The 26,404-nt window shown below is 39.2% G+C and overlaps 1 protein-coding gene across 4 annotated transcripts in view; it reads right to left on the reverse strand.

The window, feature by feature from the left end:
* Window positions 1–26,404, reverse strand: part of LOC105030282 (MAM domain-containing glycosylphosphatidylinositol anchor protein 1) — a 439,262-nt gene that overhangs the window by 144,420 nt on the left and 268,438 nt on the right. For all 4 annotated transcript variants that reach the window (XM_013133057.4, XM_020053829.3, XM_020053828.3 and 1 more), the window contains exons 7-9: window positions 10,332–10,601; window positions 8,176–8,291; window positions 5,382–5,595 (exon numbers count right to left, since the gene is read on the reverse strand). In XM_013133057.4, the coding sequence (XP_012988511.2) occupies window positions 5,382–5,595; window positions 8,176–8,291; window positions 10,332–10,601 (600 nt within the window). The remainder of the gene's footprint in view (window positions 1–5,381; window positions 5,596–8,175; window positions 8,292–10,331; window positions 10,602–26,404) is intronic.

Here is a 26,404-nt window from a genome sequence, read left to right on the forward strand (position 1 = left end):
ACACAAATGTTCCAAATTTCGTGGGGGGTGATGGGCGAGGTAATGGAGGGCGGATCTGGAAACACTATTGGGCAGTTGGATGTAGTGACAACCTGAAGTAGTAAGAGTCATAATAGTTATAATGGCGTCGGAAAAGTGTCTCATTGCAATAATATAGTATATGGGTGAAGTGTGGCGGTTTTACAAAGACATACACATACCTTCAAATTTTTGGCGATTTAAATATTCATATGGAAGTCCAATGATCCTCTTCAAAAAGCCTTTGAAGCCATAATTGACTCAGTGGGTTTTATCCAACATGTCCAACACACTGCTACAATCACACCTTAGATTTAGTCCTGTCACGAGAAATAGATATTGTAGATCTAATAATTTCCCCCCAAAATCCTGGATTATCGGATCAATGTCTTATTACATTTACCGTTAAAACAAGAAATCCACTTGCTCCACAAACAATGAGTTTCAGAAGCCATACTATAAATTCTCGGACTACAAATAGATTCCTTGATATTCTTATAAGTTTGCTCATCAACGACAGAGTAAATAAATACGCAAACTATCAAATCGAGGATCTAAACGCAACACTGCAAAATACTTTAGATACGGTTGCACCACTAAAAACAAAAGAAATACGCAACAAGAAACTTGCTCCCTGGTACACAGACTAGAGCACTCAAGCAAGCCTCCAGAAAATTAGAGTTGGAAGTATTCAGACAAGCCTGGATAGACAGTACACTACAATACCGAAAATCACTCACATTTGCTCGATCATCTTATTTCTCCAACCTGATTGAGGCGAACAGAAATAATCCAACATTTCTTCTCGATACAGTTGCAAAGTTAACAAAAAAGCAACGCTCAACAAGTGAAGTGGGTCTTCACTTTAGCTGTAATGAATACATGAACTAATTTGATTAAAAGATCATCACCATTAGAAAACAAATAACTGACTCCTCCTTAAATAGTTATAGTCCCCAAAATCTCAGTTGTCTTGAGAATGTCCTGAACCCCCCTGACCAGGTGTCAATGGGGACACACCGAATGTGTACAAAACTCACTAAAATAGCGTAAATTAAGCCTCTTCTAAAAGAGATCCCGACATATTAAACAATTATAGGCCAATATTCAACCTCCTGTTCCTCTCATAAAATGTTTCCCAACAACTGAATGCCTTCCTGAAGACAAATAAGATTTATGAAATGCTCCAGTCTGGTTTCAGAACCCATCATAGTACTGAGACTGAAGGTAACAAATGACGTTCTAATGGCCTCAGACAAAGGTTCCGCATCCTTTCTGTTGCTTCTTGATCTTAGTGCTGCTTTTGACACTATTGAGCACTCCCTTCTCTTAGAGAGACTGGAAACCCATATTGGGCTACGTGGACAGGTTCTAGCCTGGTTGAAATCTTATTTATCTGAAAGTTATCAGTTTGTTAGTGTGGATGGCACATCCTCTGTCAAGTCAAAGGTATGTTTTGGTGTTCCTCAAGGTTCGGTTCTCGGCCCATTATTGTTCTAACTATATATGCTGCCTCTGGGTGATGTAATCCGGAATCACAATGTCAACTTTCACTGTTATGCTGATGACACACTATTATATATTTCAATGAAGCATAGAGAAGCTCCAAAATTAGCTACTTTGGAAGCATGCGTTTCAGATATTAGGAAGTGGATGACAGACAACTTATTGCTTTTAAACTCTGTTGGCAATACTTGGCCCTCATTTAGGGTGGTTGCGGTTGGTGGGTGTCACTTTGGTTGATTCTTGGCAATGTGGGTGGATTGATTTCCTGCCTGTTGGGCCCTGTCCGGGGCCTCCCCCAGATAGGGCCACATTGTCGCCGGACCCCCCTGTCTCAGTTCCAAGGTCTTACACTGCTATATTATTGTGCTGTGGGAGTAGGGTCAGTTCTCCTTCTCCACTATAAATCCTTGTTAATATGAGGAATGCATTTTCTGAATTTTCCCAGTCTCTTCCCGTTTTGAACTTAGGAGGGCATGAGGTCCTGGCCCACATCGGTGGAGTACCTGGCTTGGGGGACCCGTTGCTGACGCTGTCCAGAGTCCTCCTGGTTGCGTTGCAGATCGACACGATGCCTGACAATTTCAGCTGCCACTGTGCTGACACCTCCCACTCCCCTGTGTTGTCACTTTCTTTGTCCATCTGGTCATGCTTCCGACCTGGACTAAGTTTAAATAAACTCTAGACTCAGCCCACAATTGTAATCTTCACCTGGCACAGCCAGAAGAGGACTGGTCACCCCTCTGAGCCTGAGTCCTTCTATATCCATCTCCAACAACCCAGAGGTGTTACAATGTTTTTGCAATTTGATATACTTGTTTGCACAGATGTGGTAGATGAGTTATCTCACTTGATGTGGTTGCCCTGGTTACCATAAGAACATTTTGTTCATGACATACAATTCAAGTGTTTCCAAAAATTGGAAAGAAAAGGGAGAAACGGGGGCAACTGTTATTCTCCAGGGAAGGTGAGTGGAGGACGAGATCACAAGAGTGGGAAACACACAGGAAAAGTACTGAGCTTGAATCGCTCCAGGCTGGATTTTCCCCGAACCACTCCTTGCTCTCGCTAGATGTTCCACATTCTTGTCTTGTATCCATAAACTGGCAAACCTGATTCAATTAGCCAACTAATTCTTGAACCTTTGATTAAATTAATCAGGTTTGCCAGTTTAGGATTAAAACAAAATATGTATGGGGAGGTTTTTGAAACCTCGCTCCCAGCAAAACTAATACAGTTAAAAACTGCTATAAGACATTAAAAGTGTCTGAAATGGTGGAATGGACCTCAAGGGTGAATGTATATGGGTTAAGGAAAGACAGTGGGGGACAGGAGATTTGGACTAGACTGCAGTAGCAGGCTACCCACTTTGTAGCCCCATACAACCCCCTCTGTCTCATTTGGACCTTCTTGAAGTAAACTAAAATGAGAGGGAGGCGTATTTTCTGTAACATTAACACTTCTACTAATCAATAAAAAAAAGGTTTTTAATAAGCTTCCTTAGGATTTTTATCATGAAAATTTGCTATTTCAATATTTTACTTGCTTGTATTAAGTAAAAGTAGATTTGACCTTAACCCTTGATCCACAAACAAAGTGCTAGAAAATTGTCAATGCATCCTCAAAATGTTTTCACTCATCCTATACTCATACTTGCCAGAGCATAAAAAAATACTTTTAAATGAATTTTCAAACACCTTACACCAGTCCAAAGCATGCTTTGTAAAATATGAAATTAATGTTTTTGGAAGGGGAAAAGTTCAGTAATTTTTCACGTTACAATATAAATTATATTTCATAGACATCTGGGAACACTTGGGATTTACTTTAACTATCGCAATAAAAGAACAATGGGAAGCCATCTGCCAGCTTTTATTATCACTATGTGGGAGAACAGCGGTCACATGATCCTCCATCTGCAATCTGCTTCCTTCTGAGCACCTTCCAAATGCATCACTGGATTAGAAGACACACTAGAAGTGACAACACAAGAAAGGCAGCAAGGTTGGCCAAGTAAAAAATAGGCCATTGTCTATTTCATGAGTCCTGCCCAAAGTCCTGGAGAAAATTATCTATTACTAATAGATAATTTTTAAGTTACTAATAAATATCAAATAATGGCATAATGTATGATCTGCATTCTGGTATTAGAAGGTCTCTCTACTGAGAGCTGTTAATTCTTTATAGCAGAAAATATTGGTAAAGAGATGCATACAGTAATAGACAATTCTGTTACATGGGGACGTTTGACCTTCAGAAAGCCTTTGAAACAGCAGATAACCGTATATTGCTCTTCAAGATTAGTGCCTGATTTTAGCAGAATGGCAGTTAAGTGAAGAAGGCATTAGTTAGATTTAATTAGAGTTAATATCAATGGGAAATTGTCCGAGGCCAGGTTAATCAGTGGTGGAGTGCCACAAGGGAGTATATTATGAATCCTCCTCTTCCTGTCATGTATCAGTGATATGAAACAGTGGATATAAAAAGTCTATACACCACTGTGAAAATGCCAGGTTTTTGTGATGTAAAAGAATGAGACAAAAGTTCATGTCAGAACTTTTTCCACTTTTAATGTGACCTATAATGTGAATAATTCAATTGAAAAACAAACGGAAATCTTCGAGGGGGAAAATGTTTAAATACAAACCTTACAATAACCTGGTTGCATAAGTGCACACCCTCTTATAATTGGGGATGTGGCTGTGTTCAGAATTAATCAATCACATTCAAACTCGTTTAAATAGAAGTCATTACACACCTGCCATATTAAAGTGACTGATTAATCACACAGATCAGCTGTTCTTGTAGGATTTTCTTAGTTGCATCTCAGAGCAAAAGCCATGGAACACAGTGAAGACAGTCATCATCAAGTGGAGAAAATATGGCACAACAGAGACATTACCAAGAACTGGACGTCCCTACAAAATGTATGAAAAGACAAGAAGAAAACTGGTCTGTGAGGCTTCCAAGAGGTCTACAGCAACATTAAAGGAACTGCAGGTACTGGCTGGGTGACATCAATCTCTTGTATTCTTCATATGAATGGGCTATGGGGTAGCGTGGCAAGACGGAAGCCTTTTCCTACTAAGAAAAACATCCAAGCCCGGCCTTTCAGCATTACAACGACCCAAAGTACACTTCCAAATCCACAAAAGCATGGCTTCACCAGAAGAAGATTAACGTTTTGGAATGGCCCAGCCAGAGCCTAAACCTAAATCCAATTGAACATCTGTGGGGTGATCTGAAGAGGGCTGTGCACAGGAGATGTCCTCGCAATCTGACAAATTTGGAACACTTTTGCAAAGAAGAGTGGGCAAATATTGCCATGTCAAGATGTGCCATGCTAATAGACTCCAACCCAAAAATATGTGCTGTAATAAAATCAAAAGGTGATTCAACAAAGTATTAGTTTAAGGGTGTGCACACTTATGCAACCAGGTTATTGTGAGTTAGTTATTATTATTTTGACATGATTTATCTTTGTCATCACAAGAACCTGGCATTTTAACAGGGCTGTGTAGATTCTTGTTATATTATTTTGTAAGAAGATGATTCAGTACTTTTTATTCCACAAATGGATTAGATGATAGTAGTTTGCCAGCTCAATTCAGATTTGGTGAAGATCAGAAGCTGGCTGTCAGATAAACTCTGTCATTTGGGGATAATGCTAGGTAGATCACCAGGCTTTAATGTCACCAGGCTTTTTTTTCCATCTGAACACCTTTAGCTGTTCCTTTTGTAAGCTGTTTCTTTTGTGTCTTTTTCTCAACACCTAGTTTTGTCACCCTAACCTTAACTTAACCAATGCAAAAGCTCTTTGCTGCCTGGAGTGCATAAAACAGAAGTTATTGCCGACTCACCACTGCTCTGGGTAATATTGACGTCCATCCTCAGCTCTGGCACTGTGCTTGCAGGAAAGTTGGCCACGCAGCTGTAGGTGGCCTGGTCACGGAACTTCATATCTACGATCTCCAGACTGCTAGTTCCAGGCGCCATGTCCGGGTCACTGCGCAGCACGATCAGGCTTTCAGAGTTGTAGATGGGCGCCGCATTTTTGTACCACGTGTAGTTGACCTAATGACATATTTCATGATGTTAATGTATTGTAATATACAGTTAGATCCAGAAAGTTTTGTTATTTTGTCTGTTTACTAAAATATATTAAAGTTACAGTAAATATGGGCTTAAAGTGCAGTCTCTCAGCTTTAATTGGAGGAAGAGTTTAGGAATTACAGCTCTTAAATATGTAGCCTTATTCAAGGGACCAGTGGTGTCGTTAGGGCTGGGCGTCCGGGGCTATAGCCCCGGATCTTTTATGAATAGCCCCGGATCTCAAATTGGCCAAAAAAAACTATTAATAAAAAAAATGGCACAGGATCAATTCATCTATAATTTCAATTGTGCATTATGACAATGTAGACATGTAGGCCACTAGCATGTACGTCTACATTTTCCGCATGTACATTCAAAACTCTGTACTTTCTGTCCCGGGCGGGGCGGGATGTGGACTCTGCAAGGGACAATTTTTTTTTTAACAATTGACTCAAAAGCTGTTCCATGGACAGATGTGGACTATTCCTTTGTCATTTCTTCATCAATTAAGCAGGTAAAAGGTTTGGAGTTGATTCCAGGTGTGGCACTCGCATTGGGAAGCTGTTGCTCTGAACCCACGACATGCAGTCAAAAGAGCTCTCAATGCAAGCGAAACTTCTAGGCCATCCTTAAGCTGCAAAAAATGTCTCATCCATCAGAGAGATAGCATGAACATTATGAGTGACTAAATCAACAGTTGCACTGGTGAGCTCGGCAACACAAAAAGGCCTGGATATCTACAGAAGACAACAGTGGTGGATGAATTTTGGGATGCACCGATACCAATATCGGGCCAATACAGGTCTCATGTAATATCCCGATACCACACCGATAGCACATAATGAAAAGTGAAACTTGATGGTTGTGTCGCCTCTGGTCGCCTCATTTTGTCATGCAAAAACATCATGCTAAGTTTGAATATTTAGCTAGACACCACTAAGCATTGTGTTAAACAGACTAACATTTCTTATGAAGCTTAATTCCATCACAAATAGCATCAATGAACTGTATGGCTTTTGCCACTGGCTGTTGTTTTTCTATCATTCGTGAATGACAGTGATACAATAACTATCAATAAATATCAATATAAGTAACAATAACTGACTTTTTCTTCAAATGAAAAGATGAGAGAATCGTGGAAACACCTGAACCCGGTCCACAGCATGTTTATAGGGGACAAAACATTAGTTCTTTACTGAATAAATCCTACCTAGTGCAGCTTTGAGTACTTGGTATCGGTACTCTGTATTAACAAGTACCAAAATATAAGTACTCGTACTCGGTCTGAAAAAATGTGGTATCGGTGCATCCCAATTGATGACTGTAGGATCCTTTCCATGGTAAAGAAAAAACCCTTCACAACATCCAGCCAAGAACACTCTCCAGGAGGTAGGCATATCATTATCCAAGTGTACCATAAAGAGAAGACTTAACAAGACCAAATACAGAGGGCTCACCACAGCCTCAAGAATTAGACTGGGCAGATTAGATTTTTACAAAAAACATTCAAAAAAAAGCCAGCCCAGTTCTGGAACAGCATTCATTGGACAGATTAATGTAAGATCAACCTGTAGCAGAATGATGGGAAGAAAAGAGTATGGAGAAGGCTTGGAACGGGTCATCATCCGAAGCATACCACATCATCTGTAAAACACAGTGGAGGCAGTGTGATGGCATGTGCATGCATGGCTTTTAATGGCACTGGGTCACTAGTGTTTATTGATGATGTGACAGAAGACAGAAGCAGAAAGATGAATTCTGAAGTGTATAGGGATATATTGTCTGCTCAGATTCAGCCATATTCATCAAAGTTGAAAGCTTCACTTTACAGAGGGAAAATGACCCAAACATTTTTTTTATAAGGCAAATAAGCAGAATATTCTGCAACGGCCGAGTCAATCACCTGATCTCAACCCGATCAAGCATGCATTTCACTTGCTGAAGACAAAACTTGAGGCAGAAAAACCTGTGAACAAAGAACAACTGAAGACAGCTGCAGTAAATGCCTGGCAAAGCATCACAAAGGAGGAAACTCAGTTTTTGGAGATGTCCATGCATTGCAGACTTCAAGCAGTCATTGCCTGCAAAAGATTCTCGACAAAGTATTAAAAATGGAAATTTTATTTATGATTGTGTTAATTTGTCCAATTACATTTGAGCCCCTAAAATAAGGGGACTGTGTATGAATATGGTTGCAATTCCTAAACCTTTCATACAATATTTTTGTTCAACCCCTTGAATTAAAGTTTAAAGTCTGCACTTCAACTGCATCTCATTTCAAATCCATTGTGGTGGCATACAGAGACAACATTTTAAAATTGGGTCAGTGTCCAAACATTTCCAGACCTAACTGTATTTTACTGTTTTTGGTATAACAAACTCATGTCTAAATTTCTGTCTAAACTTTATTAATTTATTCTGTATCATATGGTATTTAAAAAGGGTCTTACCGTTATCATATTACTATATTATTTTGAATTTTTTTAAGGGGTATTAATGGTGGCAATTATTCATAATATTGCTATTAGTATTCAGATTTATATTAAGGATTATTTAGTTGACCTTGTCCTGGGGCTGCGCATCCACGTGGCACGAGAGCTTGAGGTCGCGCCCCATCTGGATGCTTTCACTATCCTTGTTGGAGTCTGGTGTAATCTGGAAGGTGAGGTTGCTCATGCCTGAGAGGAGACAGGGGAGTAGGTGGAGGTAAGGAAGGGACGAGGGAAGGTTGGAGTGACAAATAAGAAAGGGGACAAACAACACACGTAGGTATGATTAGTTTGGTAGGAGGAAGAGTGGGGAATAGAGAGAAAATAAAGAACGAGAGAAACATAAAAAACAAGGAAAAGGTTTAAAGGAGAACAATTCCCCTTAATCATCATCCTATCCACGCTGATTGCCATTTCAGTTCCAGAGCCTTCCGTGACATGCATGTTCTGAATAAAAAAATAATGTATAGACGCAGTTGTCAGAAATTAATGCCAGCAGAAGGGGTGGAGGCGGTGATTGGAACTCCACGCATGGCCAAGCGTGCTAACTAGCCCGGCAGGTGTGGCTGCTAAGGACAGGCAGGAGACTTGACTTCACCTCCATATGGCCAGGCAGCTGCGCTCGGAGGGATGGAGACCGTATGTTGGGCCTTATATTTCATCGGGATTCTTACAAATGGATCGTCTGTGTGCCATTCTCGTCACCTGGGCTCATATGATTCGTCAGGCAAATTAAGGGAAAGGGGAAAGCAAATTCACACAAACATACACAGTACACAAACATAATTCTGATTAGTATAGACGCATGCAGACATGCACAAACACTCCTGCGCCCACCCAACCCCTCACAACATGCAATTACGTAAGTTGGCTCCTTTACTAATTACTATCACTCAGCTCCAAATAATAGGAATAAATAAAGAGGTTTAAAAACTATAAAAATAGCAAGTGGGAAAAAAACATGTTAGAATAAGACATATTTAACCTATAGTCTCAACATGACTGTATAGAAACCAGAGTTAATCACAGATCAACTGGATGACATTCACACACATCAAAATTAATATATTCCTATGTAATGCTTAGGCATACACACCACACAAAATAAAATGCAATGATATGCATGCCCAGGCACATAATTCACAATGTCAGTAACATATAATTAGTGAGTATGACTTGGTTCACATGTAAAGTTGCATCCATGAATGCCCAAAGACAAGCACAGTTGTCGTAATTGATTTTGCTCCCAAATGCTAATCCAGTATCAATTTTGATTTCACGTACTACAGTTTGGTTAAGGGTTGGGCGAAGGGAAGCTGATTCTGGATCTAAACATAGTAGATACTTAACCAAGGAGCCAAACAGATGTTGGATACACATCACTGCACATAAACATAACGGATACAGTACGATAAGCACTCCCAAATGCATACCTTTTTACTCTAGCTACTTATTCTATTTTATTAACAGCTTATCATATAAAAAAAAAGTTAATTATTTTAACTTCAATAAAATAATGTATAATAAAAAAACACAAATGTACAGAGTTAGAAATTGTTGATGAACAAGTTCCTTTGAAATAAAAAAGACAGGTATCAGTACTATCAATTATCAGCATTATGTTTATCAATTTACTTTATTCGAAATAAAATTACATAAAAAAATAACAGAATCATGCAAAATAATTATATTCATAAATACATGCATTAGCATAGTATTCACTACAAGCAGTTAACTCCAATTAGATGCACAAAGCAAAGCATATAAATTGACAGTTTGCATGTGTAAAGATCTTAATTGTTATTTTACACTTTCATGGAAGCTATTTGCATTGAAATTCAGTGTAATGCTAGAAATTCAACTTGGTGGCTACAGGACTTTACTAAGTTGTGTAATTCTTCAGCTGTGAGCTTTGGGATTATAGTTTGCTTCCATAAACATCTTCCTCAATGTGAGGCAGATTTACTGTTCCAAAGTTTTGTAAATTTTTGTATTTACTGCTCATTCTATTTGCTTTTCATATGAGTTTTTTTTTCCTTTTTCCCATAATTTATGTGTTACAACATGTTCATAGGTCAATGAAACAGGAAGCTAAAGAAGCTCGCAACATTGCTGGCTACCATTGATTAACATAAAGTAAAATGAAAATACAAATAGCCAAGTACTTTAAAAATTATAGTATTTCAATATGATTTTTGGTAGCGACATGCACAAACACACAACACTCACTTCGGATGATGAGATTAACATTCCTTTTGGCAGGATTCCCCACGTTGTTGACCGCTGTGCAGTTGTAGAAGCCTGAGTCGGTAGGTGTGACTGAGCGCAGCGTCAAGGTCCCATCCCTTACCCGCGAGTTTCTCGGCAATGCGTTGGGAGTGCGCGACCAGGTGACGGTTGGCTTTGGGAATCCAGCGGTCACCTCACATGATAGGGTCACATCCTTCCCTGGGTCCACCACTAAAGTCTCATTGACTGACAAGCGTAGAGCAGGTGGAGCTTAAGGGAAATAAATAGAGGACAAAATAGGTGTATGTACTTTTAATCGGTGGGGAATTCTGGCTGTGCGAAACATCCCCAACCTGAAACATCCTGGAGCTTCATTCCAATGGTTTCAAGTTTGAATCCAACCAAGGCAATTTTTTTTCTAAACGTAACCCTAATAAACCCTAACTCTAAACCTATCCACAGTGCTGTGTTACCTAGCCTTAATCTAACCTTTTTTTGTTTTCTATTAACTTAAACCTTAACTACAATCTTAACTCCAGTGCTGTGATACCTATCCTTAACACATTATATTTAAAAAATTTAAAATATCAAACATGTCAATATTTGTAATATGTGATCACTTTTAGTTGCAATCGTAACATATGATACGTTTTGGTGAATTTATAACATTTGATGTGTTTTAGCAGCATTCATAAAAACATACATTTTAGCAAATTAGTACCCTTTTATAAATTTTGATAGCGTATTGAAATGTAACCAAACGTAACATAACTTTAACAATGTAATCAGGTATCACAGATTTATGTATAGTATGTTACAATTCCCCCTGTGACAATGTTGCATGAGTTGAGGGGATTGTGTTAGCGTACATTTTGTGTAGTGCGGTGGTAGGTAGTCCTCGTTCATATTTCTTATTTTCATGCATTTGGGTGCCCAACATGATGCTTCACCTAAGTATGCACCTAAGTTTTATGATTTGATAAAAAAGTAATGTTAATCATTCTTGTTGCAATATCATACCCGTGTATTTTGCTAGTTGTGTGTGTGGCTGCGTGTGAGAGTCTTTCCAAGTCTCACTCAACCCTCATCCCGATGAGGAAGAAAGTGAAACAACATCCTCCTGTTGGACAAGTGAAACAGGTAGGCAGCTACTGCCCTACCCAATGACACTTACCAATATTAACAGAAAGCATTAAAAGTATTAAACAAGGCAGAAAGATAAAGCAAACTGAGCAAAATCATAGTGAAATGAATGTGTCTGTAATACCATTTACAAAGTTTTTAAAGATTTTTCAACAAAAAAGTGCACCCTCTCAATCCAGTATATGCTAAAGACACAATATTCGTTTGGTTTATTGCCATTAAAACAGACAATATATAAAATATAGCTTGGATTATTTCACTCATACTGACACAAATCTCTCCTTTAATGATTGTAGGAAACATGGATTATTATGTAGTGGCAACCTGTCAGTGGCCCTATTTATAGTAATATTCAACCAGGTATGTTAAGTTAACGTTTTATTTACTGCAACGACTTGGGAGCAATTAGGGTTAACTATTTTGCCCAGGGACAGAACATTATAACTTTTCCTCAGGGATTAGAACAAGCAATCTTTTGTTTAAAGTTTCTTAACACTAGGCAACCCTACCACCCTATTTGTGACGTACAATTATTCAACAATTTCCTATTTTTTTAAATGCTCTGCAGTGTGCAAACTTTGTTCTCATCACCCTCACAGGTGCAAAGAAAAACACTTAAATAGAATTGTGTTTAATGCGTAATAATTTTTGTGCCTATTTACAAGATCAAAACAGGTTAGCAAATGCCATCTTCTGAACAAGAGGCTCATTTGTCGAATCGTAAGTTGAGTTTTCAGTTTATTGGTTGCCAGCATTGGGTCAGAGGATGCTCTGGACAAAACTGACTCAAATGCATGAAATCAGTCAAAAGATTCATTCTTTTCACTGATCTTATTAAACTACCCACAGTGGTTACTGGCCACGCTGAAGAAAAGCATGCCAAAACTCAAGGAATTTACTAAAATTTAAGACTATAATAGAAAAATGTATTAAAGAAATGTCTAACATTAAAAAACTATAATGTTCTCTAAAAGTTTTCTGCTATAATTAATAATGTGATCCTGGCATTCTTACCTGGTAAAATTGTTTAAAAAAGGAAATGCTGTATTTGCATTCTTATAACGTTGCAGTTTAAGGCACAAGCAGAATCATTTTTATAAAAACAAGACAACAAAACTAAAGTAGAACATGAAAACAAAGAAGAACAGAACAATGTTACATACAGAACGGAATCGAAAATAATGACTGACAAGATACACTAGGTAAGGAGGAACTTTAATAGGGACATTGATAAGGAACACACGTGAGGGCAATAACAACAAACAAGTGTCCGTACTCAAAATGTGAAAGCGAGGGGGTTGGATCTCCAGGACGTGACAATTAACCAACAAACTGAGACCTACAACGCTAGTAGCCTAATCATCATGTAGAGTATTTCACAGAAGTGAGTACACCCTTCACATTTTTGCAAATATTTGATTATATCTTTTCATGTGACAACGCTGAGGAAATGATGCTTTGCTAACATTTTGCTACAATATAAATTAGTGAGTGTACAGCTTGTAAATTTGCTGTCCCCTCAAAATAACACAACTCACAGCCATTAATGTCTGAACCGCTGGCAACAAAAGTGAGTACACCCCTAAGGGAAAATGTCAAAATTGTGCCCAAAGTGTCAATATTTTGTGTGGACACCATTATTTTCCAGCACTGCCTTAACCCTCTTGGGCATGGAGGTCACCAGAGCTTCACAGGAGTCCTCTTCCACTCCTCCATGACGACATCACTGAGCTGGTGGATGTTAGATACCTTACGCTCCTCCATTTTGAGGATGCCCCATAGATGCTCAGTAGGGTTTAGGAGACATGCTTGGCCAGTCCATCCCCTTTACCCTCAGCTAAGCAGTGGTCATCTTGGAAGTGTGTTTGGGGTTGTTATCATGTTGGAATACTGCCCTGCGGCCCAGTCTCCAAAGGGAGGGGATCATGCTCTGCTTCAGTATGTCACAGTACATGTTGGCATTCATGGTTCCCTCAATGAACTGTAGCTCCCCAGTGCCGGGAGCACTCATGCAGCCCCAGACCATGATACTCCCACCACCATGCTTGACTGTAGGCAAGACACACTTGTCTTTGTACTCCTCACCTGGTTGCCGCCACACACACTTGATACTATCTGAACCAAATAAGTTAATCTTGGTCTTATCAGACCACAGGACATGGTTGCAGTAATCCATGTCCTTAGTCTGCTTGTCTTCAGCAAATTGTTTGCTGAAGACAAGCAGTGAGCTAAATGTTGAAAATGTATCAGCTAAAAAATTGTAACCAAACTTTTACATTTGGCACCCCATAAGTGTGTGGTGTATGGTCTAAGCACCGACAGGCTGACCCCCCACCCCTTCAACCTCTGCAGCAATGCTCGCAGCACTCATACGTCTATTTCCCAAAGACAACCTCTGGATATGAAGTTGAGCACATGCACTCAGCTTCTTTGGTCGACCATGGCGAGGCCTGTTCTGAGTGGAACCTGTCCTGTTAAATCGCTGTATGGTCTTGGCCACCGTGCTGCAGCTCAGTTTCAGGGTCTTGGCAATCATTTTATAGCCTAGGCCATCTTTATGTAGAGCAATATTTCTTTTTTTCAGATCCTCAGAGAGTTCTTTGCCATGAGGTGCCATGTTGAACTTCCAGTGACCATTATGAGGGAGTGTGAGAGCAATAACATCAAATTTAACACACCTGCTCCCCATTCACATCTGAGACCTTGTAACACTAAAGAGTCACATGACACCGGAGAGGGGAAATGGCTAATTGGGCCCAATTTGGACATTTTCACTTAGGGCTGTACTCACTTTTGTTGCCAGCGGTTTAGACATTAAAGGCTGTGTGTTGAGTTATTTTGAAGGGACAGCAAATGTACACTGTTATACAAACTGTACACTCACTACTATACATTGTACCAAAGTGTCATTTCTTCAGTGTGAGGGGTGTACTCAGACAGTATCTCTGTGAAAGCAGTCTAAACATACAGACTAATGAAAATAATGTTAATCTTAAGAAATAAACTGAATAGCCAAATATTTAATATTGTTTTATTGTAATTATTATATAACAAAATGTTTGGCGGGTGTTACAAATCATGTGCTGGAGCCACCATCTGAAAGACTATCAAGAAACATGGAGCTCCTGTTCGGGGAAATGTGTAGGCTATTCTAATCCAAAAGCTGTAAATATGTATCTCATCTGTCTTTAACTGCATTCATTACAGACTCCATTACAACTCCCTCTACAGTAGTCCCCAAACAACTAGATGCTGGCTGAGTGTGCTGAAAGAGTGATCTGAAACACATTCAAAATACTCCCTCACTAATAATGCATGAGCTTTTTAGATGGCTTTGGGCTAAATCAATATAATCTTTCAGAGGGCAAGATTATAGCAGTGCACCCAGTATCATTTGACTGTGTGGACAAGAAAACAGTAACGTGTGGTGTCGGAAATGGATCAGAAGATACAGTTGACTCGAGGATCAGTTTGTATTGATTTGAAGAGAAAGCTATATTAAATGCTACCAATACCTCTCATTTCAATGTATCTAGGGATGGATGGAAAGAATCAGAGCATCTTATCCACTCACTTTAACAGATATTAATTTGAAATAGCTGTTTGTCTTGACCTCACAACAGAACCACATGAAGGTAAATGGAAAATGACATGGTTTCAAATCTTTTACATTTTCTGCACATTTGCTGCACAACACTTTACACATGAAAATTTATATTTTGGTACTTGCCAACAAAGGAGCCTGTAAAGGCTACTGGTATGTACTGTTAGTGGTTGCAAGTTGCTTGTAGATACTAGGAACATTTTGACAGGGAGTTAAGTTGACCTGACAACTGCTTTCCAATTTGGGAAATTACATATTCAAATGAACATTTTTCAATAATTACTAATATGTTATAGGTAAATGAATAGCTTCCTCTTTATAGTGTAGCTCATTAATGGCGCATGTCAACTAAAATCTATAAGTTAATCAATTAATTAATTATGAATGCCTTAACAATGATTGCCAGACAGGCTGGCTGTCGGACATGCCCACTACTCTAAAACATCTTCTGACAGTTGAATAAATTTGCAACGCCAACCAGAAATGCTAATGAGCATCACCATTACCCCGTCCCAAAACTGATGACTGTACTTTCAATTTAAGTGTAGGAAATGAATATGGTCCATTATTCCTACAAGATACTGAACCGTACCATGTTCATGTGTACACACAACATTAACCTTTGGGTTTTATACATGGACGAATATATCAGTCTCTCTATAAGTTTCAGAGACATGGTAGTGTAGTGTGATGACGGGGGACGGGAGAAAGACCAGATGAAAGATTGCATCTGGTAATAACCAGTCTATTATGTAAGTTTAATCATGATTCAGTCAGACCATTTGAACATTTGTCTCTTCAATGGCAAGACAACACCTGGTGGAAGCAATCCCCAGACAAGAAGCCTTAAACCATTCAAGCCTTGATAATTGCTCTTAGTCTGAATTTAAAAGCGTTCAAAGGAAATTAACTTTCTTTTCTGGATTTGTTGTGTTTGAAACTCTCCTCAAAAACGATGAGTATTCAAATATGTTGTATTGTAATGTACAGGTTATGGATTACACTTTACATGAATATTGTAGAATGGTCAGGTGGGAACACTGATGAAAGAGGCAGTAAGTCGAAATGGTTGCCTACTGATTGCCTTTAGATGCAATGGTGAATGGGTGGATTTAGTGTTTTTCTGCAAATAAGATTAAATTATTTTTTTCAAAATGTATTCTAAAATATTTGCTTTGCTTATTTTGTACTCAAAAGATGGGGAAACCATCCATCAGTGTACTGTGCTTAACCGTACCATTGTAGATCAGCCTGTGGGTGTCCTAGAGCGAAACCAACTCATTGTTCCAGAGACCATACTGAATATAGAGCATATTTGTAAGTGCACCTGATGAGGGTGATTTTCCAGTGACTCTTTAGCATGGCTTGTGGGCATCATGCAGCAAAACGAAATATGTACATCCACATGTTCGAGAGACTGTCTTGATTCAAATGGAGTAACTTATGGAGTTCATAGCCATGGCGATTGTCCATGTGAAAAGACAATAACCACTGACGATTTTACTATATATATAGCAGAAAATGCAGATGACAAGCACGTTCCACTGGCTCTCCCCTTTAGATTGATGTATACCATGCATTCTGGTACTGGATTTACCGTAATAGCTTATATCGCTTGGTTTGCAAGATTCACAAGATTCTGCTGTGAGGTTCTGTTCGGTTCCTTTTTGTTTTGAGCTTCTGTTTTTGGTTGTAGGCTGTTTTGTTTTGTTTTTTGTCTTTTATTTCTGAATGTGCCCTGTCCCTTTTGGTCCTGATTGATGTCACGTGTTTGTTGTTTATACCATGTTAGCTCCCTATATAGTTTGCCCTCTGTCAGTCATTGCGTTTTGCATGCCTTTGTGTCGATACCTGCCACCAGTCCATGTTTTTGACTGCCTGCCGTTTTCTTGTTTTTATTTGCCTTCCGTTCCCACATTAAAGAACCTCTTTGTTGCACTTTGTGTCTGCGCTAGGGCCCTGCTAATCCCAAATCATTACATCTGCTGAACATAATAAAAGAAAAGTGGTCTGGCTAGCACAAACATAACAATCAGGTGACATAATGACATGACCAAACCCAATCATATGTTTAAATTGGAACTGCATGGTCTTTGACAATTCTTTACAGCCTCCTAACACATACGCTCCATAACTGTCATATACATTAGGCTTGAACTTTTTAGTTAAAAAAAAATTCTGTTGATATAGACACTCTTTGCTGAAATGTTATGTCATTGCTCAATAGGAATAAATGGAATTACAATGCGTTCCTTGTATAATGGTTATATCTTTGATTTAATTTGAATACAATTTAGCCTAATTGACTATAAAATGTACACAAAGTATCTATTTGTATTTATCAAATATATGTAATACTCACACACAAAATATGTCTGGTTTCCAGACTATACATCCCTGAGTTAGAGATTTAACTCAATCTTTTGAGTACTATTGTACTCTATTTATACTTTATCATACATGTACAGTCTCCAAATACATTTACTTATAATTGCCGGTGACATGACTAGACTTTGCCTGACATTTTATCGTGCTCATGACATTCATTATAGCCTACTCTAATGAATGAGCTGTGGTGCAACCAGTTGTCTTTAGAAATCATGTAATTATTTGAATAGAGTCCACCTGTGCGCAATTAAGGTGTTTCACTTTCATTAGATACACATGCCTCTGGGAGCCATTGGTAAAAACAACTCACATCAAATCTTGGCTAGTAGAAGAGGATTCTATGGTCAAATGAGACCAAAATAAGTTATTTTCTTGCTGATAGGTCAAGTCACATTTATTTATAAAGCACATTGAAAAACAATAAGTGTCAACCAAAGTGCTGTACAATCAAGTGTCTTACTACGGTTTAACGATGCACGTAGCCTTAAGATGGACTTTGTTACGACAGACTTACACCTGTTTCCCAAACCATCACGTACGTCGCTCTTTATAAAGTGCATTACTATGAAGGACCAAACCTGCCAAAATATGAAAAAAATTAATGAATAAATGTATCAATAAATATAGAAGGTAATAATAAATGTATACAACAATATTATTTCCTAATTTATTTAATACCTTGATCATTTATTTCTGCATTTATTTCCATATTTCCTTGTCCTTAAGCTAATGAGTGGGTAACAGTCAGACGCAGCAATCAAGTCCAGGGCAGCAGATAGAATCAGACTGTGAAGATGGTGAGTGCTGTTTTAGATCACTACATTTAAACAGCAAAAAAAAAATATATATGATCAAACAATTTTTTTTAATATAAATTAGTCTGCAGAATGAACTCTGTACAATATTTGCAAACTGAGAATCTACACCTTGGGTTGTCACAATTATTACATCATTTGAGCCAGATCGCAATTATTTTAATAGACAACAATCTTTTTGCTCAATATTTTTATTCGAAAATCATGTTCCCTATCTGAATAAGGAATGTTGAAGCCAGTGAAATAGCCTTCCATGCCAATTATATCAATTTTAGATTTTTCCTTTAGTTGATCAAAGTTGATGCAACAAATAAGCAACTGAAACACGTTTGTCTTTTAAATAATAATGTTGCAAAATTAGGCTACATTATGTTGCATTGCAAAACAATTCTAAACTAAATTTAAACATAGCCTACTAAAATGTTTTTAGCAAACAAGTTATATGCCGTGGAGCTCCGCCCCCTAGAGGGGATTTATCTCCTACTGGTTTACCCTAGCCGCGTTAGCGGTCGTACTGAAAACTCACACCGAAAATCTAAGTAAACAATCGAAATCACAGGCTGTTCCAACTTGCTTAAGTTTCATCACGGCAACTCAGTAGTGTGTATGGACCCCACGTGCCTATATGCACTCCCAACAATGTTCAGGCATGCTCCTAATAAGGTGATGAATGGTGTCCTGGGGGATCGCCTGCCAGACCTGGATCAGGGCATCAGTTAGCTCCTGGAAAGTCTGTGGTGCTTCTTGACGGCATCAGATGCACCAATACATAACGTTCCAGAGGTTCTCAACTGGATTCAGGTCTGGGGTCAGTCAATAACATCAATGCCTTTGTCATTAAGGAACAGACTACACACTTTGGCCACATGAGGCTGGGTATTTTCCTTCACCAAGAGGAACCAAGGGCAAACTGCACCAGCGCAAGATCTGGCAATGGTTCTGATGATTTCATCCTGGTATGTAACAGCAGTCAGGGTACCGTTCGCAATCATGAGGAGGTAGGTACAATCAAGTATATGCCTCCCCAGACGATCATTGACCCACCGCCAATCAGGTCATGCTGGCTGATGTTTCAGACAGCATAATGTCTCCAGACTATTTCACGTCTGTCACATGTGCTCAGTGTGAACCTGCTCTCATCTGTGAAGAGAACGGGGTGTCAATGGCGGACCTGCCAATGCTGGTGTTCTCTGGCGAATGCCAATCAAGCTGCACGATGCTGGGCTGTGAGCACAGGTCCCACTAGAGGACGTCAGGCCCTCATGCCACCCTCATGGAGTCTGTTTATGACAGTTTGGTCAGAAACATGCACACCAGTAGCCCGTTGGAGGTCATCTGGCAGTGCTCCTCCTGTTCCTCCTCGCACAATGGAGCACATACAGGTCCTGCTGCTGGTTTGATGTCCTTCTACGGCCCTGTCCAGCTCTCCTCATGTAATGGCCAGTCTCCTGGTATTACATCCATGCTGTTGAGACTGTACTGAGGGACACAGCAACATTTCTTGCGATGGCATGTATGGATGTGCCATTCTGGAGGAGTTCGACTGCCTGTGCAACCTGAATGGGCTGCGGGTAACTCCTCATGCTGCCAGTAGTGACAAGATCACTAGCAAAATGGAAAACTCAGTCAGGAAGGATCAGTCAGGAAGGATCAAGAGACAGCAATTGTTTGTGGCCACCACCTGCAAAAACATTCCCTTTTTTGTTGTTGTCTTGTTGTTGCCTCTCCAGTGCACCTGTGGTCACATTCATTTGCACCAAAACCGGTGACACTGATTCACAATCACTTATTCTTCCTAATTGGACAGATTGATATCTATGCAGTTTAATTAGCTTGGTGTTATACTGTGATGATTACGTGTTCCCTTAATTTATTTTAGCAGTGTATAAAGGTAAGCTATTCCACAACTTTGCAGCAGCGACAGAAAAGGCACTGTCTTCTTTAAACTTTAATCAGGACAGTGGAGCATACAAAAGCAATTGGTTGGAAGACCTATTGCTTTCCTTGAGGAAGAGTGGTGGCTAAGGAGGTCAGGAATACAGGAAGGTGCTGATCCATGCAGCAAATTAAAAACAACAAAATATCCTTAAAATCTAACCTATATTTAACAGGTAGCCAGTGGAGAGAGCCAGTGAAGAGAGGCCAAAACTCTCTTCTTTGTACCGGTTAAACGCCAAGCAGCTGCATTTTGGTGAAGGCGAGACAAGGAACATTTATAGACTCCCATATACAAAGAGATACAATAGTCCAGACAAGAGGAAATTAACGCATGAATAACAGTCTCCAAATCCTTTAAAGGTAGAAAGAGTTTACATTTGGCAATGGCCAGGAGCTGAAAAAAGCTACCTCTGACAACAGCGTTTACTTGTTTATCAAATTTGAGATCAGAATAAAAAATAACCAAGAGATTTCTTGCACAGCTATGTACATTGATATATCGATGCCCTAAGTTATTAACAATAACTTTGGTAGAGTATGTGGGACCAAATACAACAACTTCTGTTTTTGTGTTATTTAATTGGAGAAAGTTTTTAGCTAGCCGGGATGTTATGTCTCTGAGACAATCTAAGAGTGATTTCAAGGATTTGTTGTCACCAAGTTTCAGGAGAAGGTACTTTTGTGTGTCATCAGCATAGAAAAGGTAAGATATGTTTCTGAAAAATGCAGGCAGTAGGCTTCATGCGTAAGACTATGTCTATCTCATGAAAAATATACATATACAAACTGGAAGAAAGTCAGGAAGTCTTCACCAGTCTCAGAAGTCCCATCAGGAACGGCAGTAGAAACTGGGTGTAAAGCTTTGTTTACTGTCCTGAACAAGGCAAGATTATTAGAGATGTTTGAGATAATTTCAGAGAAATAATTAGCTCTGTTTTAACAGAGAGCTGATACTGAACTAAACAATCTCTCAGAATTTCATATGACACTTGCAACTTTTTTTCATTTTTTCTGCACTCCTGTCTGAGAGTATGGGTGACGTTATTCAGCCAAGGCTGAGCTCTAGCTTTTGTTCCCCTGTTTTTGAAACAGAGTCCAGGATGCCAGAGCAAGTGGAATTAAACAGAGTGACTAACCCCTTTGTGCTCAAAGGAGGGAGCCTCAAAACTGCTGGTGAGAGAAGCCTTGTAGGCACTTGAGAAAAGCTTGGCATTGGAAGTGTTAATAAAGCAAGAGAAATTCCCTTGCAGTTTGTTTTATGAGTAGGCATGGAAGAGAGGTATTAAAAACAACAGGTGATCAGACAAACAAATGACATCTATTTGTCATCTAATGTCTGAGAAATCTTGGATAAAATCCTTTTTGTATATTGGAGGTCTATATACAATTGCACATAACACTGGACTGGACAGTTCCACCTTGATCACCTTGAACTGTATTTCGAAACTTTGGTATGTTTCAACTGTACGGTACTTAAAAATTTGAGCTAATCCTCCACCACGTACATTGATTCTTGGGGAACTAACACTGCCTGAAAAGGCTTGTTTTGGAGTGTGTCTATACAAGTAAAGATCACTGTAATGGTGACAGGTAAAAGGCCAATACAGAGAAGATGTGATATAAAACAATTTTAAGAAGTCGTAAAAAGTCAGCTCTTGACATTTCGGGAAACTCCTCAAACTTTGCACATGCAAAATAGTTCTTAACACTTGTCTTTTATCTTCATTATAATTTCAGCAGTTTACACTCAGCAGACAACCTAAAGTTGAAAAGCTGTATACTTAAAGGGTTATAATTTTGGATACAAAGAAGTATAGAAATAGTTTGAGTGAAAAGTCACAATCTGTGGGAGAAAGTTCAGAAAGAGGGCTTAAACTCACTGATGTTAAGCCATGTCTCAGACACAAACAAGAAATCGAATTCACACGATAAAAATAAGTCATTCAAGAAAAAAGTTTTGTTCGAAACAGACCTTGCATTTATCAAGGCCATTTAACGGAGATAGGTTCCTCTAAATGTCATGAAACAGGATCGGCAGAATGTAACCTAACAAACATAAGTTACAGCAATTGATTCCTCCCATTTGAACTGGAGGTCTAACCAGCAAATACAGTACTGTTTGCGCCAGATTCAGAAAAATAGGTTTGAGGCAGGGGTATCTCAGAGAGACAAATGAGTTGCGGAAAAGACAATCTCCAGGAAACACAGAAACCCTGTTTACCGCATTTTCTGTGATATTTCCTCTTGTGAAAGGTGCAGTAGGGAAGCTGGCACAGACTTGCTGGTATTGAAACAAAAAGAGGCAGAGAAAACTTCTGTCCTCCTGGACTCAGACTGCATAGATCAGCAGCGGTGACCACAATGTTGAAGAGAGCTTTTCGTTCATATACTACGAGCGATGAGGCAACTTGGGCAGACAGACAAACAACATGAACATACAAAGAAATTCGATGGCTTGCCAACCAACACAATGGTGCCATCTTGTCATAGGGTTGTATAGAAACAAGAAACCAGGCAAGCCTAGTTCAGCCAGACTGCAATAGAAAGTATGGCCCCCTTGAGAGTCAAACCCGGATTGCCAACGTGAAGGGCTGTGTCGCTAACCACTACACCACAGAGCTCTACATTTGACTGGTGTCATTATAGCCTCTTGTGTCTATGAACGAAACCTCTTTTGCCACTGGCTGTTTTAATAGCTAATTGGCCATTCGTCAATGATATTGATACAGTTAAACGGACTAACGTTTCTTACTAAGTTTACCCCACCACAAATAGCATCAATGAACTGTTAGTTTTTGCCACTGGCCGTTTGAACAGCTTATTAGCCAGTAATAGGCGTACTTGTATCTACTAACTTCTTAGGAATAATCATTAGAATTGAGCAATTGCTAGCGAGACTGAAGCTGAACCTTTCCATGCCAGAAACAGTCGCAATATAACCGTAAACAGTTTTAGTTAAGGCTCAGTGTAACGTAACTACTGTAGCCAGCAAATGTGTTTGTCTATCCTGACCCAAAACACATGCATACGGATGCATACTTCGAAAATCCACCAGAAACAGTTGCAATATAACCATAAACTGTTTTATGTCAGGCTTACTATAACGTAGATACTAATGGTTTCAGCCAGCGAAGTTTTCATCTATACGGAATTATTCATAATGCATACTTTGCTTCACCTGCAAGGAGATACAAACTCGGGACCTAGAGTTCGCAGGTCCATATTTAAAATACATTTATTTTCCGTATGGGGTCAGTCAGTCAGTCACTGACACACTGACACATTCACTCTTCTAAGCCAGCTCCGCTTACGCGGTGCAGCAAAAATAGCACTTGAGCAGCATTTTGAATATGCAGATTTAACAACTTACTGTCAATAATTTGGCAATCTTGCATACAGGGCCTGACTGGTCCTGACATCGCGGAGATGTGTGTCAGTGGATCCTAGTTTTCTTTTACGCCCAAGCATGTCAAAATATTTCAGTAAAACTTAACCCCAAAACTACATCCAATACACACAATATTTGTCACTGTTTCAGATGACTTCTAGTAGAATCTAGTAGAAACCAATTTTTTTCAATAGAGTTTACAAGACAGATGAAGATGACTGATGAAAAGGCGATATGATTAGGGTATGGAGGCTACTGTCACCAACAACATTATTTATGAAATATACAGTTTAGAAATATATAATTAACATATTTAAGTCACTAACAAATTAAAAAGAATATAGTATAGCAATGGAAATAGACAACAATACTATTGACTGTGATTGATTATAAAGCTTGATGAGTGATGTCATAGTTTCTTTTTGTGATTCTTAGATCTTCTAATAAACATGGTTTTGATGCGCAATGGCAAAAACAATTTGGGTGGCCCAGACAATCAGGAGGGAATTATATGCTCTGTATGCTAGAAGCATTGTGGAGCCAATGTGTTTGGCTCAAAGCAGAAACTACAGGCTGGATACTGTTAAATCCAATAAAATATCTACTAGTCCCACACAGGCAGAGGTGAACAAAAAAAACATGAGGGTAAAAACCTGCATATGCAAAAAAAATTAAATTATTGTGTAGCCAGATATATAAAGATATCAAAGATGGGCGTTCAATGGAGTGCGAGGTAGCAGTGGTTGGGGTGCCAGCTTTGCCTCATTTTGAGCCTGGAAAAACCCTGTATGTTTAGTGCAATCTTAACGCAGCACATAATCCTGAGAACACCATCCTTACCTTGAAGCGTAGTGGTGGGAATCATCATGCTTTGCGGATGCTTCTCAGAGGCAGGGCTAGAACGAACATCCCCATAGCATGATAGTAGGTTTGTCACTGTCTGAGAGTCCTCTGAGTGGGCTGTTATGTTCCTCTTACAGAGGAGATGCTTCCATCTGTCTGCAGAGATATTTGTCCTTCTGGAAGGTTCTCCCATCTTCACACAGGAACTCTGAAGTCAGTGTGACCATCCAGTTCTTAGTTGACTCCCTGACCAAAACTCTTCTACCCCAATTAATCAATTTGGCCGGAGTTAATGGTTCCAAACGTCTTCCATTGAAGAATGATGGAAGTCACTGTGTTCTTAGGGCTCTTCAAAGCGGTATAATTATTTTGATCTGTACCTAGACAAAATCTCTACAGTCCATTTCTTCGACCTTATGACTTGGTTTTTACTTTTACATGCACTGGCAACTGATACAGTAATTCATGTCCAATCAACTGAATTTACCACAGGAGGACTCCAATCAAGTTGTAGAAACATCTCGGGGAAAATCGATGAAAGATAAAGCAATAATATACTTTGCACACTAGCAGCAGTTTAAAAAGAGTATTGTAAACTAGCAGCAATATTGGTAATAGTGTTTCATATCATAAATATGGCAAGTATGGCAGTAATATACATAAAAATATAAATTAGCATAAGTTTTTGAAAGAGTAGGATGAGGAGTATGAACAGTATGGTAGAATTATTGAGTATTATACAGTTGTAGAATATATACCCTTGGAAAATTGGTAATATATGTACCATATGTAAAGAAAACATTAGCGAGCAGGCAAAACACGTCTTTCATTTCGTATGGGATTCACATTCAACTGTAGGTCATTACAGACTGGCACAATCATAAAACAAAACAAAGAAAAAAATCATCTGACCCCTTTTCAAAAGTCTGCATACCCTTAGTTCTTAATACTGTGTATTGCCCTCTTTAGCATCAATGACAGCGTGCAGTCTTTTGTGATAGTTTTCTATGAGCCCCCGAATTCTTACAGGTGGTATAGCTGCCCATTCGTCAGGGCAAATTGCCTCCAGGTCATGCAAAGTCTTTGGTCGTCTTGCATGAACTGCACTTTTGAGATTTCCCCAGACTGGCTCGATGATTTTAAGGTCAGGAGACTGTGATGGCCACTTCAGAAACTTCAACTTTTTCTGCTGTAACCACTGAAGCGTCAACTTGGCCTTGTGCTAAGGGTCATTGTCGTGCTGGAAAGCCCAAGAGCGTCCCATGCGCTGCTTTCTTGCAGAAGAATGCAAATTGTCTGCCAGTATTTTCTGATAAAATGCTGCATTCATGAAACTTGACCATGCAGCTAATTTTTGTTCAAGTATCGTCATATTCTGCTCCTTGAAACAATCACACCGTCTATTTCCAGAGCAGCCAGTATTTCTCCTGAGGATACCTGTGGGTATTTCTTTCTATCCTAAGCAATTCTTCTGGCAGTTTTGGATTAAATCTTTCTTGGTCTACTTGACCATGGCGTGGTATCAAGAGATCTCCGAATTTTTCACTTCTTACTAAGTGATTGAACAGTACTGACTGGAATTCAGAGACTCTCTCTACTTCAGATCCTTCAATGAGTATGGGGAAACGACCCCCCCTCTGCCGCATCCTGGAGTCCACGATCATCTCTTTATTCTTGCAGATGTTGAAAAGTTGTTTTCCTGGCACCATGTAGCCAGGTTCTTTACCTCCTCTCTGCAAGCGGTCTCATCGTTGTTGGAGATTAGACCCAGTATGATAGTGTTTTTTGTGGCCAAAAATTATTTGGCCACAAAATACTATATAAAGTTAGGCCGTGGAATCTAAGGCGGTTGAGAGTGCAGAAAATGGTGAGTTAAGCATATAGCATATAGCTGGCTAGCTTAGCTGGCTAGCTATTTTAGAGTCCTCCATCCAATAAGCTCAATGTTTTGATC

The sequence above is a fragment of the Esox lucius genome, chromosome 15 (assembly GCF_011004845.1).
Source record: "Esox lucius isolate fEsoLuc1 chromosome 15, fEsoLuc1.pri, whole genome shotgun sequence".
Taxonomy (NCBI): Eukaryota; Metazoa; Chordata; class Actinopteri; order Esociformes; family Esocidae; genus Esox; species Esox lucius.